We start from the raw sequence: 13,154 nt of genomic DNA on the forward strand, positions 1-13,154 counted from the left end.
CACTTCTGTACCCCCCCCCCCCCCCCCTCCCCCCTCGTTTACTTTCTGCACTTGGCTTGCCCATTTGCCCAACAACCACCCCCATCCATCGAATGTTGAGGGGGTGTTTGCGTGTGTATGCGTTTTGGATAATCGGTTTGTGTGTTAAATCGTTTACAAAACGCTTCGAGCTTCAGACCCTCCCCTGCTTCCGCTCCAGCACACAGAGGGGGGGGGGGGGGGAGGAATGCACATAAATGCCACGAAAGGGCGGGGGGAGGGGGGGTTTTCAGGAGAAACGTATTTTTCCGCTGATTCTTGCCACCTGCTTTGGGAATGGGAAGGGAATGTGGTTAAAGGGGGGAGGGGGGAAGTCGGGGACTCAAGTACGCGAACGCGCGGTTTCGCTTACTACGCGACCGGCAGCAGTGGGAAGTATTAATAGACATGGGAAGTTGTTTATGCTGTCTGTTTCTCGTTCTGCTGCTGGCCAGGAGCAATTGGAATAAGTACCGTTCTTTTCCCAAGGGGGTGATGGGAGGAGGGGGGAGTTGAGGGCAAGAAAGGGAGAGGGGATGATATTTCAATTTGCCGTCTGTGTGCGGGTAGATATTTTACAATCTATAGGAAAATTCCATCCACTGGAAATTTTCACCACAATCCCACGCGTATGACGCTCATCTGCTTGCTGGAAGTAGGTTGATCACGGAATAAGGACGTAGGAATTACGCCCCAAAAGTCGCTTCCTTCCCATGCGTTATCCCGCACTCAGCTCATCCGCCCACGAGCTGTGTGTCCTTTTGTGGGCGAATCTCCTCACTCAATCAAACACTCCGCTCCATTCCAATACGCTTCTGTTGCGTCTGCTTCCCACACTTGGAGGCATCCCTTTCTTCATATTCAATTCCATCCGGACGCTACCTTTTGCACCCACGACTAAAATTAGCTTCCAATACGGCAAAGATAGAACAACGTAAGCGTGGTATGCCATGCCTGCCATGACGTCATCAGCGTTCCTTGACGTTTTATAAATCCCCTTTTACCGTTTTCAGTGACGTCAGTGCGTGACCGTTCGTTTCTAACGCGCTTTTCTCTTTCCTTTTGCTTACAGCAATGGCTGAGATATGAGTGCCCAGGGGGGCTCCCTAGGGGCTCCAACATTGGGTGATCGTCGATCTCCTTACATTGGAGGCTATCCCGACATACAGCAGCAGCAGCACCAGCAGCAGCAGCACCCCCACCACCACCATCAGCAACAACAGCAGCAAAGCTATCAACAGTTGCAGAATCCTCATCACGGTATGAATTCGTTATTAATTTCGAAAAAAAAACAAGGGTAACTCCGCCCATCACAAAGCGCCTTAAGCTATGCAATCCACGCTACGTAGTAGCGCTCTGTGCTTGACAGTGTTTGTGTTGACAGCTTGTAATTGATGCTCAAATCACAACTGCTCTCGCCTCTATCAGCAGATTACCATCGGGGAGTGTTGCACCCGGAAGCGGCGGCCGGTTATTTGGACGTGAAGCAGCAGCAGCAGCAACTCCAGAAAGGATACGCTAAACAGGCTCAGCTACAGGCAGCTGCGGGCCAACAGCAACAACCACAACAACAGCAGCAGCAGCAGCAGCAGCGATCGGCAGCTGGAGCGACAGCCGGTGGACGAGCAGCTGCCGGTGCGCCAACAGGTTTCAACAGTCAAAGTATGGTGGCAGCGGCCGGCGGGCAGCAGGGCAACATGGACGTCGGCTACAATCCACAGGTACGTGTGCATCAGCATGACAATCAACCCACAAGCACGCTAATCGGTTCTTTTCCATCACTTTTCTTTAGATGAATAACATGGCGATGCATTCGCAGTCGTCGTGGAATCAGATGAACGGCATGAACCAAATGGGCGGCATGGGTGGCCAGATGAACGGCATGAACCAGATGGGCGGTGGTGGCGGCGGAGGAGGAGGCGCCGGAGGTGGTGTCGGTGGCGCCGGCGGCATGGGACCGATGGGTCAGATGGGTGGCGGCGGTGCGACCGGTGGCATGGTGCCCGGCATGGGCCAGATGGGCGGCGGTGGCGGTGGCACTGGTGGTGGTGCGGGCGGTGGATACGGCCGGCACCATCAGCAGATGAACCCGATGGCGCAGATGATGAACATGGGCATGGGTATGGGCGGAGGCGGCGGTGGCGGCGCTGGCCAGATGGGGCCGGGCGGTGCGGGCGGTATGAACGGGATGGCGGCGGCCCAGATGGGCGGCATGAACCCGCTCAGCCAGATGAACCAGATGTCGCCGATGTCGAAGATGCAGGGAATGGCGAACGGGTACCCGCAGCACCCGCGGAGGATGGCCCCCTACCCGAACCCCCAGATGCAGATGGCCCAGAAGCGGTCGATGTACGGGATGGGCCAGGGGCAGGGTATGCCGGGCGCGGGTGGACCCTTCCCGCCGCATCAGGCGGCGGCAGCGGCGGCCGCTGCAGCAGCCGCCGGCGTTCCCTTGCCGATGCAGGCCAGCGCCGGGTACGGGCGGCACCATGGGCCGATGGGTCCGATGAACTATCGCGGCGGACCGCCGATGATGCAGCAGCGACAGAACACGCCACCGTACGGTGGACCAAGCGTTGGACCGGTAGGAGCACCCGTAGGCCCTGGGGCGCTGATGGGCCACCAGCAGCAGCAGCAGCATCAACAGCAGCAGCAGCAGCAACAGCAGCAGCAGCAGCAGCAACAGCATCATCCCCAGCACCAGCAGCACCAGCAGCAGCAGACGCAACAGCAACAGCAGCAGTATTACAACACGGGCTACCAGAACATGCAGGGCTACCAGCCGGACATTCGCATGAACTTCCAGCACAGTCCGGTGCCGGGTAATCCTACGCCACCGCTAACGCCCGCCTCTTCCATGACGCCCTACATCAGCCCCAACCCGGACGTGAAGCCAAACAACCTGCCGCAGAGTAAGTATCGAAGAATTACCGGTTTCCCGCCCCACAAAAGGCATCAGGCTAACATTACGTTTCTCTTTCTCTCAGAAGACGAAGAACTGCGGTTGACATTCCCGGTGCGAGACGGCATACTGCTGCCACCGTTCCGGCTCGAGCACAATCTCGCGGTCAGCAACCACGTGTTTCAGCTAAAGTCCACCGTCTACAACACGCTCATGTGCCGGCCGGATCTCGAGCTGCAGCTGAAGTGTTTCCACCACGAGGACCGGCAGATGAACACGAACTGGCCGGCGAGCGTGCAGGTGTCGGCCAACTCGACGCCGCTCGAAATCGACCGGGGCGACAACAAGAACACGCACCGGCCGCTCTACCTGAAGCAGGTCTGCCAGCCGGGCCGCAACACGATCCAAATCACCGTCAGCACCTGCTGCTGTGTAAGTGTTTTGCACTGTTTTGTGGGCAAAATTGAGGCATCTTCTAATGTCAATTCTTCCCCCTTTTGCTACAGTCCCATCTGTTCGTGCTACAGCTGGTGCATCGGCCGTCGGTAAACCATGTGCTGCACACGCTGCTGAAGCGTAACCTCCTGTCCGCGGAGCATGCGGTGGCCAAAATCAAGCGCACCTTTGCCGTCAATCACACAACGAACCCGAACCAACCGCTGGGCGGCGGCCCCGACAAGGATCCGCTTGCGGCGGACGCGTCGGCAACGTCTGCAAAGGTAAGCAAGCGCGTCCATTTCGTCGATCGATGCACGATATTGAGCGATCTTTTGCTTTCCTTTCCTAGGTATCACTCAAGTGTACACTAACCACCAAGCGGATAACGTTGCCAGCGCGCGGCCATGACTGCAAGCACATCCAGTGCTTCGATCTGGAGGCCTATCTGGCGCTGAACTGCGAGCGCGGCAACTGGCGGTGTCCGGTGTGCAGGTAAGGGCATTTTTGGAGCTGATTTTCGAGGTCAGTGTGATCAGTTTTTTAATCTAATCTTTTCTCTCCACACTCAGTAAACCGGCACTAACGGAAGGGCTCGAGATCGATCAGTACATGTGGGCGATACTGAACACGCTCAACTCCTCCAACACGCCGAACGGCATGGACACGGAGGAGGTGATCATCGATGCGCAGGCGAACTGGCGAGCGGTCAAACCACCGGGCAGTGTCAATAATCCCAACATTGGTGGCAGTCTCAACCCTCAGCAACCGTCGCAGCAGCAGCAGCAGCAGCAGCAACATCCACAGCAGCATCAACCACAACAACCACCACCGATGCAGCAGCAGCAGCAGCAGCAGCAGCAACCGCCCGTACCATCGGAACCGAGTGGCGGCAATGCGCGCGGCGCTGGCACACCCGGTCTGCCCGTGATCAAACCGGACCCGGACGGTGTCGACGCGAAGCACTTCAACAAGGTGATGTCACCTGGATCCACCTCGCTCCCGACCTGGGACAACATGAACGCCATGAGCCCCTACATGAGCCCGGACATGAGCTCGATCGCTAGCGGCAGCATGATGGGTTCCAAGTAAGTATTTTGCGAAGTGTAAAGCTAAACATTTGGATGCTTATCAATCGTCTGTTTGTTTGTCTTCGATAGCTACAACCGAACGCCCCAGTACGATTCGTACGGAAATGCGATCATCAAGCAAGAACCGGGCACGAACCCCGGATCGGCCGGCGGCCCTGGAAGCGTCGGTAACAATAACGGCCCCGGAACTCCCGGAGGTGGTGGTGGTGGTGGCGGCGGTGGCAATGGTGGTGAATTCCACGCCGGCAATCCTTTGGCACATCTGAGCGATTCGGTCAACTCGCTCGATCCGCTGAACGCGATGGAGAAATCACTGAACGATCAGGTAAGTATCGTGTGTTTGCATTCCCTCGCGCGTCCTGCAACCGAGTACAATGTCCCGCTTGGTGTTTTGCTGTTACAGATGCCGCACACACCGCACACACCGCACACGCCGGGCGGTGGCAACTCGTCCGGCCATCCGATGACGCCGGGCGGCCCGCCAAGCGTACCGCCGGCGAACGACATCAACAACACCTCCAACCCGCAGCAACAGTCCACCGGCAGCAACAGTGGCGGCAACGCGAACGGGCAACCGAACGGCGGCAGCAGCAGTAGCGTGAACGGCAACATGAGCCACAGCCCCGGCCATGCCGGGCATGGCAACAGCATGCAGCAGCTACATTCACCTCAGCAGCAGCAGCAGCATCTGGGCCTTGGGCCCAACAACCCTGCCGCGAACATCATGAACTCACCGCAAAGTCTCATGAACTCACCGCAGAACATGATGAACTCGCCCCAGAGCATGATGCAGCAGCAGCAGCAAAATCTCCTCTCAATGGGCTCGATGATGGGCCAGCAGCAGCAGCAGCAGCAGCAAAGCCATCAAAATGCGCTGGCCGGTCTTACCGATGTCGATCTGCCGGCAGATCTCAACTTCGATCCGGCCGCCGTCATTGAGGGTGAAGGAGGCAACGATCTTAACGTAAGTAGTCTCACTCGAAGCGAAGTGGAAGCGAAGTGTGTTCTTGAGACAGGAGACTAATAAGAGTTTTGTCACTTCAACAGCTACTACCGGACAACGGCATCGTCGATCCGATGGAATTGCTCTCCTATCTCGATCCGCCGGATCTGAACACGCCCCCGTCAAGCGGTTCCAGCAACAACGCCAACAGCGACGACATTCTGGCCGCACTGTTCGACTAAGTTCGCCCCAATTGACAACACTAAACACAACAGACAAACACTAAGGACCATCACAACGTTTTAGAAAGTGGAATTTGAACACACACTGAGAGAGAGAGAGGGAGAGAGAGTATGATAAACGGGGAAAACATATTTGAAAATGGGAACAGAAGGAAGAGAGAGAGAGAGAGATAGGAAACCATAGAGTTAGCGTAGTCGATAATACAGTACAGACGCGGGCTGGCGGGCGGGCATTTTCCGTTTCCTATTTCTTCCCCACCCCGACCCCCCCCCCCCCGCTAAATGGGGGCATGTCTCCCCATTACTCTCTGCCCAGCGGCACACACAGCGTGTGGGTCGGTCGGTTTTGTGTTGTGCTAGTTCCCTGCTGTTGTTGTTGTTTGTTTAATCGTGTAGCGCGGCCTGATAAGAAGGCCCTCCCCTCTCCCCAAGATTTTTTAAGTGGCCAGGGTTTTTAGTTTTAGTATGTACAGCTTTCACCGCGGGGAAGGGGGGGGGGGGGGGAGGAAACCAACAAACTAGCAATTGATTGCAAAACGGGTCTTGCACGAAGACACAAACAACACATACACACACACACTCACACACAGCATCTATCGTATCAGGTACTCGCATTGTCACGCAGCTGGCCAGCATCCCTTTTCCGTTGGGTGTGTGGGAAGGTTCCACAGGGGAAGGATGTGTGTACGGCTCGTGTCCTTCTAGTGTAGCAAACAAAATGGGGTTTAAAGGGAAGAAGGGAGAGCAGAGAGAGAAAGGGAGAGGAAGGAAGGGAGATAGAGAGAAAGAGAGAGAGAGAGAGATAAGAGCCGATGGAGGGGAAAATTGCCAGCAAAACCAACACTAACTAACCTTCAAAAAAGAGGTTTCATCACGAGCACGTTGTTCGTTTTTATCCTCGTTTAAGGGAGTTTTTTTTTGTATGTTTTGTTCCATTAAGTTGTGATTTATTTTAATTCACAGCCTGACTAAAGTCATGCCCTGTTATGGTAGGAACACACACACACACACACACACCCAAACAAGCCACACTAACAACACATTGGCGAAGCAAGAACTTAAACTTTCTCAAAAAGTGGGAAAAGGAGTTCTATTGTACAGTTAAATTAATATAAACGCCTCGCCTTTTATGTGTGTGTGTGTGGCCTTTTATATTTTGGCATTTGTTTTTTTTTTTAATTAACACTCTCCTCTATGGTTGGTCATGTAATGTAAGAAGAATTATTTATTTACTAGCAATTGTGGTTTCACCTTCAGCTCGTTAAGTTTTTGCTTGGCTCCCCCTTGCATCTCTCTCTCTCTATGTTTCTCTCTAACACTCTCTTTCTCTAACCTCTCTCTCTCTCTCTGTCTCTATCTCTCTCTGCATTCTCTAGTACGAGCGCGGTTTATTTATTATTATTTTTATCAACTACCATAACTTATCTCCTGCGCTTTTCTCGTGTATTATATTCTGTTTTCTATTTTGTACTGTAACTAGAGCGAACACAAAACTCCATTAGAACGTAAAGCTACGGATATATAAATATAAATATTATAAAACAAAGCAAATCTGTATGTATGTAATGCCTACCAGCGTCACGTGCGTCACGCCTGCGTGCGTGTTTCGTTTTTTAAGCAAGGAAAAGGGTTTTTATTCTTGTTTTTTTTTTTTTGTTTTGTTTAGTTTTCTTCCTACCCCCTCCGCATTATTATGGTGTGCGCGTGTGCGTGTGTGCTGAATGTAAAAGAAGTTTGAGTGGAAACAGAAAGAAAGAATGAAAGAATGTGGCACATCCTAGACAAAACCCCCCACACACACACACGATGAAGAAAGGAAGCAAGAACAATGTAAAATGTTTAATTAGGAAAGGCTGGGAAGGCGTTTGTTTACTTGCTAAGCTTTAGATCATAGAGGGGGATGTGGGGGGGAAATTGGGTGGTGTACCGACACCGACGGTGAAAAATGGAAAAGTGATTGGAAAGTAAGGGAAAAGTGAGCGCGTGAAAGTTGGGTTAGAACAGTAAAAAAAGGGGAGGAGAAAAGTCAAACTAAAAACTAAAAAAAGAAAGAAGAAAACACACACACACACGCATACACGAAATGGAATATGTTACATTTAATGATACTAAATTTTAAATACAACATGAAGAAGAAGAAGAAGAAGAAGAAGAAGGATGAGAAGACGAAAAAGAAACAAAACAAACCCAAAAGAAAATTAATCAAAAGTGTACAAAACATGAAAGTAACCTACTATTACTAACGAAAATTCAAGCGTAAGTGAACACAACACAGAAAAGGAGAAGAAGATGAAGAAAAACACAAACACAAATACAAACAGAAAAAAAACATACAATTTCTCTCACACAGTGACACAAAAGCATACTACATACACCAATAAAAATGCATTAAAAACAAACCCCAAGCATCTAACTATTAGTGAAAAGAGGTGAGAAAGAGTAAATGAAAAAAACAAAACAAAAACAAAATGGCAAACCCAAATGAGGGGGAAACAAACCTTCCCTACAAAACCCCAACTGCTCCCCATTTACCCATTAGAACTTAACGATACACAGCTTAGCAAATTATTAAAAAGAAAACACACAAACACACATACAAAACTACATTAGAGGAAAAGTAAACTCATCCCAACTATTGATCGATTTAAACGCAAAATGATCGAAGCAGGCAAGCGAAAATCATCAACAAACTGTGGGGCAGAAGGTGAAGGGGAGGGTACCAACACAACTAAGCCAACTTGTAACTTTTTCACACTCTACTACCCCCTCTCTAAGCTCGCTCTTACTATCTCTGTCTCTCTTGCGTCATTGTGTCATTGTGTACTTTGATAGATTACCACTTCCAAGGAGGAAGAAAAAAACAACGGAGCTGGAAATTGAGCTAAAAGAAAGATGAGAAAGAGCATACAATACAGAGTCACACACAATCACACAGATAAAATGATAAAAAAACAACACACAAACACACTTATACACTTGCAATGGATGGAAAGGAAACTTGGACGACCGTGTTGTCCAGCAGGTTCGGGTGATAGGAAGTGATTACTGGCCGTAACAATGGGAGCGAGAGAGGGAGAGAGGGAGAGAGAGAGAGAGAAGAAAAAACAGCCACAACCACAGACACACAACACACTAATAAATGAATTGAACATAATAATGAAACAAGAGAGAAGAAAAAAAAATACACATATTGAAAAACAAAATACTTCAAACTGCGTGTAAAATGTTATTTCCTTTTTTTTGTTGTTAAATTTATCATATCACAATTTGTCCACTCGATTGCGCTAAGAATGGGTTTTTTGTGGGTTCAGGTTGAGGAACTAATATTGAGTTCTTTTTGGACCCATAACTGAACCTGAACCAAAAACGATCCTGGAACTAATCACAAATCTGGAATTCATACTGAATTCATACTAATCAAGGGACCGATCACGAACCCATAACGACCCTGGAACTGATGTTGAACGCATACAGGTCCCGCAAACTGATCACGAGTCCGAACCGATCCAGGAATTGATACTGAACCCATGACGGTCCTAGAACTAATAACGAACCCATACCGGACCTTTAACCAATCACGAATCTGTATTGGTTCTGGAACTGTTACTGAACCTGCGATCGAACCTGGAACCAATTACGAACCCACACCGCTTCTGACGCTGATCAAGCACACATACTGATCCAGGAACTCATACTAAACCTATAACGGTTCAAGAACTAATTACGAGCCTTTACCGGTGCTGGAACCGATCAAGAACCTGTATCAATCCTGCAACTATTACTGAAATTACAACGCTGTGGGAACTGTTACTGAACCTAAAACGACCCTGGAACCGATCACAAACCTATACCAGTCCTGGAACTGTTACTAAACTCATACCGGAACTGGATGATACCTCTACATGTTCTCAGTATCAGGTAACATATCGGTTCCGAAACAGAAGCTGCATCCATAACGGTCCTGGACCTAATCACAAGCCTTTACCTGAAACCAACTACGAACTTATAATCTGGTTCTTGAACTGTTACTGAACCTGCAACGGTCCTCGAACTGACATTGAAACCATACCAGACCTGGAACCGACCACGAACCTTTACCATACCATACTGATACAAGAACCGATTACGAACCCATATCGTTCCTAAAACTCATCAAGCACCTTTACCAATCCTGGAACTGATACTAAACCCATACCAGTCCAGGAACCGAGCACGAACCCATAACCAGTCTTGGAATCGATACTGAAACCGAACTGATCCTACAATTGTTGCTGAACCCGTACTGGTCCTGGAACTGATTCTGGACCAAAACCGAACCGGAATTATTCCTGAACTTATTCCAGTTCCACAACGATTCGAATCGCCTTTTCCGGTTCCATAACGAATCAAGAACCGTTTAGGGCCCTTTTCCCTTCCACTAACTGATTGTATCGAATTCCTTGTTTCCAAAAAATGATTAATTTGATTGATTGATTGTTGCAAAAATTCAGAACCACTAAACCCACCTTCCACTCCCTTACACGCGGCTTTAGAACGAACAAGCAAACAAACGTTTTATAGCAACTGTGTGATTTGTTGTGTTGCGCTCCTCCAACGGTTCACCCCGGTCCCCAAACGCTTGTGCCAAAAAACAGCTGATACAGCTGAAAACCGGCGCCGCGAGCAAAATGCACCGCCACGAAAAAGCCAGCGCGATCGATCACCGGTCAGCAGTAGTGCGGTAGCAGCGGTCGTGGCTGAACATACAGTCCAGCAACAAGCACGGTGCAGTGTACAGTGAAGGCAACAGCAAAAAGTGGTACGGAAATTGAGTTCACCCGTGTGCCACGCAGTGTAATAAGCAACAATTAGCTTAACAGTTAATATTCAACAATTAGTGGATTTATTTAGATTTTTGGGTGCAATTTCTTCTCCTATCAAACGAAGTCCGTTTCTCATCAATCAATTCATTAGCGTGAAAAGTGTTCGTTACAAGTGATATTATGCGTTAAAGGTGGTCAGTGCCTACTACCTCTACAACGCACTGCCTCTCTGTTGTACAGTACACACAGCAAGCCGTTTCCTTCAATCAAATATGGCGGATCACGATCAAACCGTGCTAGATGGTAAGTGCCAACGACGCATTGCGTGTCCTACATATGGCTGCATGTTTTTACCAACGTTTCGAAAACAAACTGCCAAAGCAATTGATTTAAAAAAAAACACACACACACACACATCGAGCTTTCTTGTCCTCAATTGCTCAGGAGACGGTCCACACGCATAAGCAAAAAATGGAATGCACAAGAAATCCATACATTTTCCCTCACCCTGTTAGTCTTTTGAGCGATTTACTTTGAAACTTTCAACATACCCCCAAAATGTGAACAAGTAAACAAACGAACTGCGGTACCATCCACCAGGTGATATGAATGAAAAAGGGAGGGAGAGGGCAAAGGGTGGGGAGGTTTGGGCACGCTCGGCTCAAAAGTTTGTCAACAGTGCGTCCAATTACTCGTACGTAAGCGGAACTATCATTGGACCCGCGCCTCTCCCGGTGTATAAACAATTATTGGGCTTTTTAAACCGATTGACATAACATAACCTAGTTCGGGTGGAGCATTGGAGGTCGTGCACGAAACGGGGTCTTACCTTCTTGGCTTTCCTTCCTTTCCAACACGGCAGAAGAGTTGGCAACGACCAACTCGACGAGAATGCAGCAATTGGTGGGTGCTGGCAGGACGAACTGGCTCTGCCTGATGATGACGGCGATCGGTGGAGTGATCGTGATGGCTGCGATCGCGTTCGGTTTCTACCTAACCATACCCGCTTCAGGTACGTGATAGTAGATCAAGAGGTGATCGACTCTAGTGTCATTTTTAATACACCTTCCTCCTGTTAGCTCTCTCCCAACAACCATCTAACCTGATTGAGCTAGAACCTATCGAAGTACAAAGCCCCGAAGAGCTGGAAAGCATCCGCGAAACGTACTTCAAAGCGGAAGCACATGACATCCTGATGGGATCGCTGGAATTGCTCGAACTGTTAAACGATCTCGATCCACTGCTCCAACGCCACCGCACGCGCCGAGAAGCCTTTGGCGCAGAAGCCGTCCCGAACCGTATCTCCCGCGGAGACGATCGTTCCGGCGAGATCACGTACGGTGTGCGAAAGCGCGTACAGCGTGAGTTCGATCTCGGCACAGTGCCGATCGACTACCGGGGCATACTGGTCGGTCCTGAGTCGCCACCCCGTGCGCCACGCAAGCGGCGCCACACCGACATCTCGCTCGACGAGCTGGAGCGTGCAAAGCGCAGTGCACAGAAAGACTACCAGCGGCTGGAGAGGGAGTACAACCGGTGTCGGAAGGAAGCACCGAACGGGAAGCTGTGCGATCAGATCTACGAAAAGCTGCAACGGCTGTCGGAGGAGGTGAATGCACGCTTTCTCGAGATGGCGAACCTGCTGCAGGGGTTCGGCGAGATGGGCCCAGCCAAAGAGAAGACGACGCCACAGTATGAAGAGGTGTACTACAGTAGCACGGAGCGAAGTACAAGCTACCGGCCGGAGATGCACGCTCCGAAAAACGACCCCAAGATAACGACTGTTGAGCAGCTTGTGAATAAGATGAACATTACACAGGCCATCCCGAAGGAGAAGCTAAGGACGAGTATGGAGGATGAGATGATCACCACCACTCCCATGCTGCCGGTGTTTGACCCTAGTCTACACAAACCGATCGAGAACAGCTCTATACGGAGTTTGGATGATCTGTTCGATCATATGAGACTGAGCGGAGAGGACGCATCCACCACCGAGTGGACTACAGAGCGGCGTGAGCTGTTTGAGTTCGAAATCGACTCCACCTCCACGTCTCCTGTCACGGTGAAGCCATCCACCCAACAGACGAGTAAGCGACGAACAACAACCAAAAGCCCACTGCAAGCGGCTCGCAATCTCCACGATGTTGTACATCAGCTGCAACTAGCACAGATGCTTCAGCCACACCCCTTCCATGAGGACCTAGTGATGAGTCCACCGGAAAACATCAACGAGTTTGTCATGTCACGATCGCGCAATCGGGAGGAAATGCATCACGACACGACCCCCAGTCCGATGCGTGCCGTCGTCCACCAACAACATCAACATCTGCAGCATCAGACTCAACCGCAATCACCTCACCAACCGTTGGTCGTTGGTCCGAGTGCTCCCTTCCTGAACCTATGCGATCAACTTCGATCGGCAGCAGGCAATGGCCACCTGAAGCCAACACACCCTGGGGCAACATTCCAACACTCGCCAGGCATTCCGATCACGGGTGAAGCAACGAAAGCCTCCTCCCAGATCATTGTCAACTCGGCGTTTGGGGCTGGGTATGTGCCGAATACGGTTTGCTTCTACCAGAACGCACCACCGGTCGGGGCACAACCGACGGCGTACGGCTTTCGTCCTGCCGGTGCCGGCGCTCCTTACGTGTATCCGAACGCGCCGGGGTATCCACCGTACCAGCAACACCAGCAGCAGCCTTATCATCAACAACACCA

The 13,154-nt window shown here is 50.5% G+C and overlaps 1 protein-coding gene across 5 annotated transcripts in view; it reads left to right on the forward strand.

The window, feature by feature from the left end:
- LOC121594940 (zinc finger MIZ domain-containing protein 1) overlaps nucleotides 1-8,575 on the forward strand; it is a 98,827-nt gene extending 90,252 nt beyond the window's left edge. For 2 of the 5 annotated variants that reach the window (XM_041918799.1, XM_041918797.1), the window contains 9 exons: nucleotides 1,091-1,278; nucleotides 1,447-1,739; nucleotides 1,811-2,930; nucleotides 3,009-3,352; nucleotides 3,427-3,639; nucleotides 3,708-3,850; nucleotides 3,928-4,443; nucleotides 4,516-5,410; nucleotides 5,494-8,575. In XM_041918799.1, the coding sequence (XP_041774733.1) occupies nucleotides 1,104-1,278; nucleotides 1,447-1,739; nucleotides 1,811-2,930; nucleotides 3,009-3,352; nucleotides 3,427-3,639; nucleotides 3,708-3,850; nucleotides 3,928-4,443; nucleotides 4,516-5,410; nucleotides 5,494-5,631 (3,837 nt within the window). In that variant the 5' untranslated portion in view covers nucleotides 1,091-1,103 and the 3' untranslated portion in view covers nucleotides 5,632-8,575. Of the gene's footprint in view, nucleotides 1-1,090; nucleotides 1,279-1,446; nucleotides 1,740-1,810; nucleotides 2,931-3,005; nucleotides 3,353-3,426; nucleotides 3,640-3,707; nucleotides 3,851-3,927; nucleotides 4,444-4,515; nucleotides 5,411-5,493 lie in introns of all 5 variants that reach the window. The other 3 variants (XM_041918801.1, XM_041918802.1, XM_041918800.1) reach the window with 3 other exon arrangements.
- The last annotated feature ends 4,579 nt before the right edge of the window (nucleotides 8,576-13,154 follow it).

Source organism: Anopheles merus, chromosome 2L, assembly GCF_017562075.2.
Source record: "Anopheles merus strain MAF chromosome 2L, AmerM5.1, whole genome shotgun sequence".
Classification (NCBI taxonomy): Eukaryota; Metazoa; Arthropoda; class Insecta; order Diptera; family Culicidae; genus Anopheles; species Anopheles merus.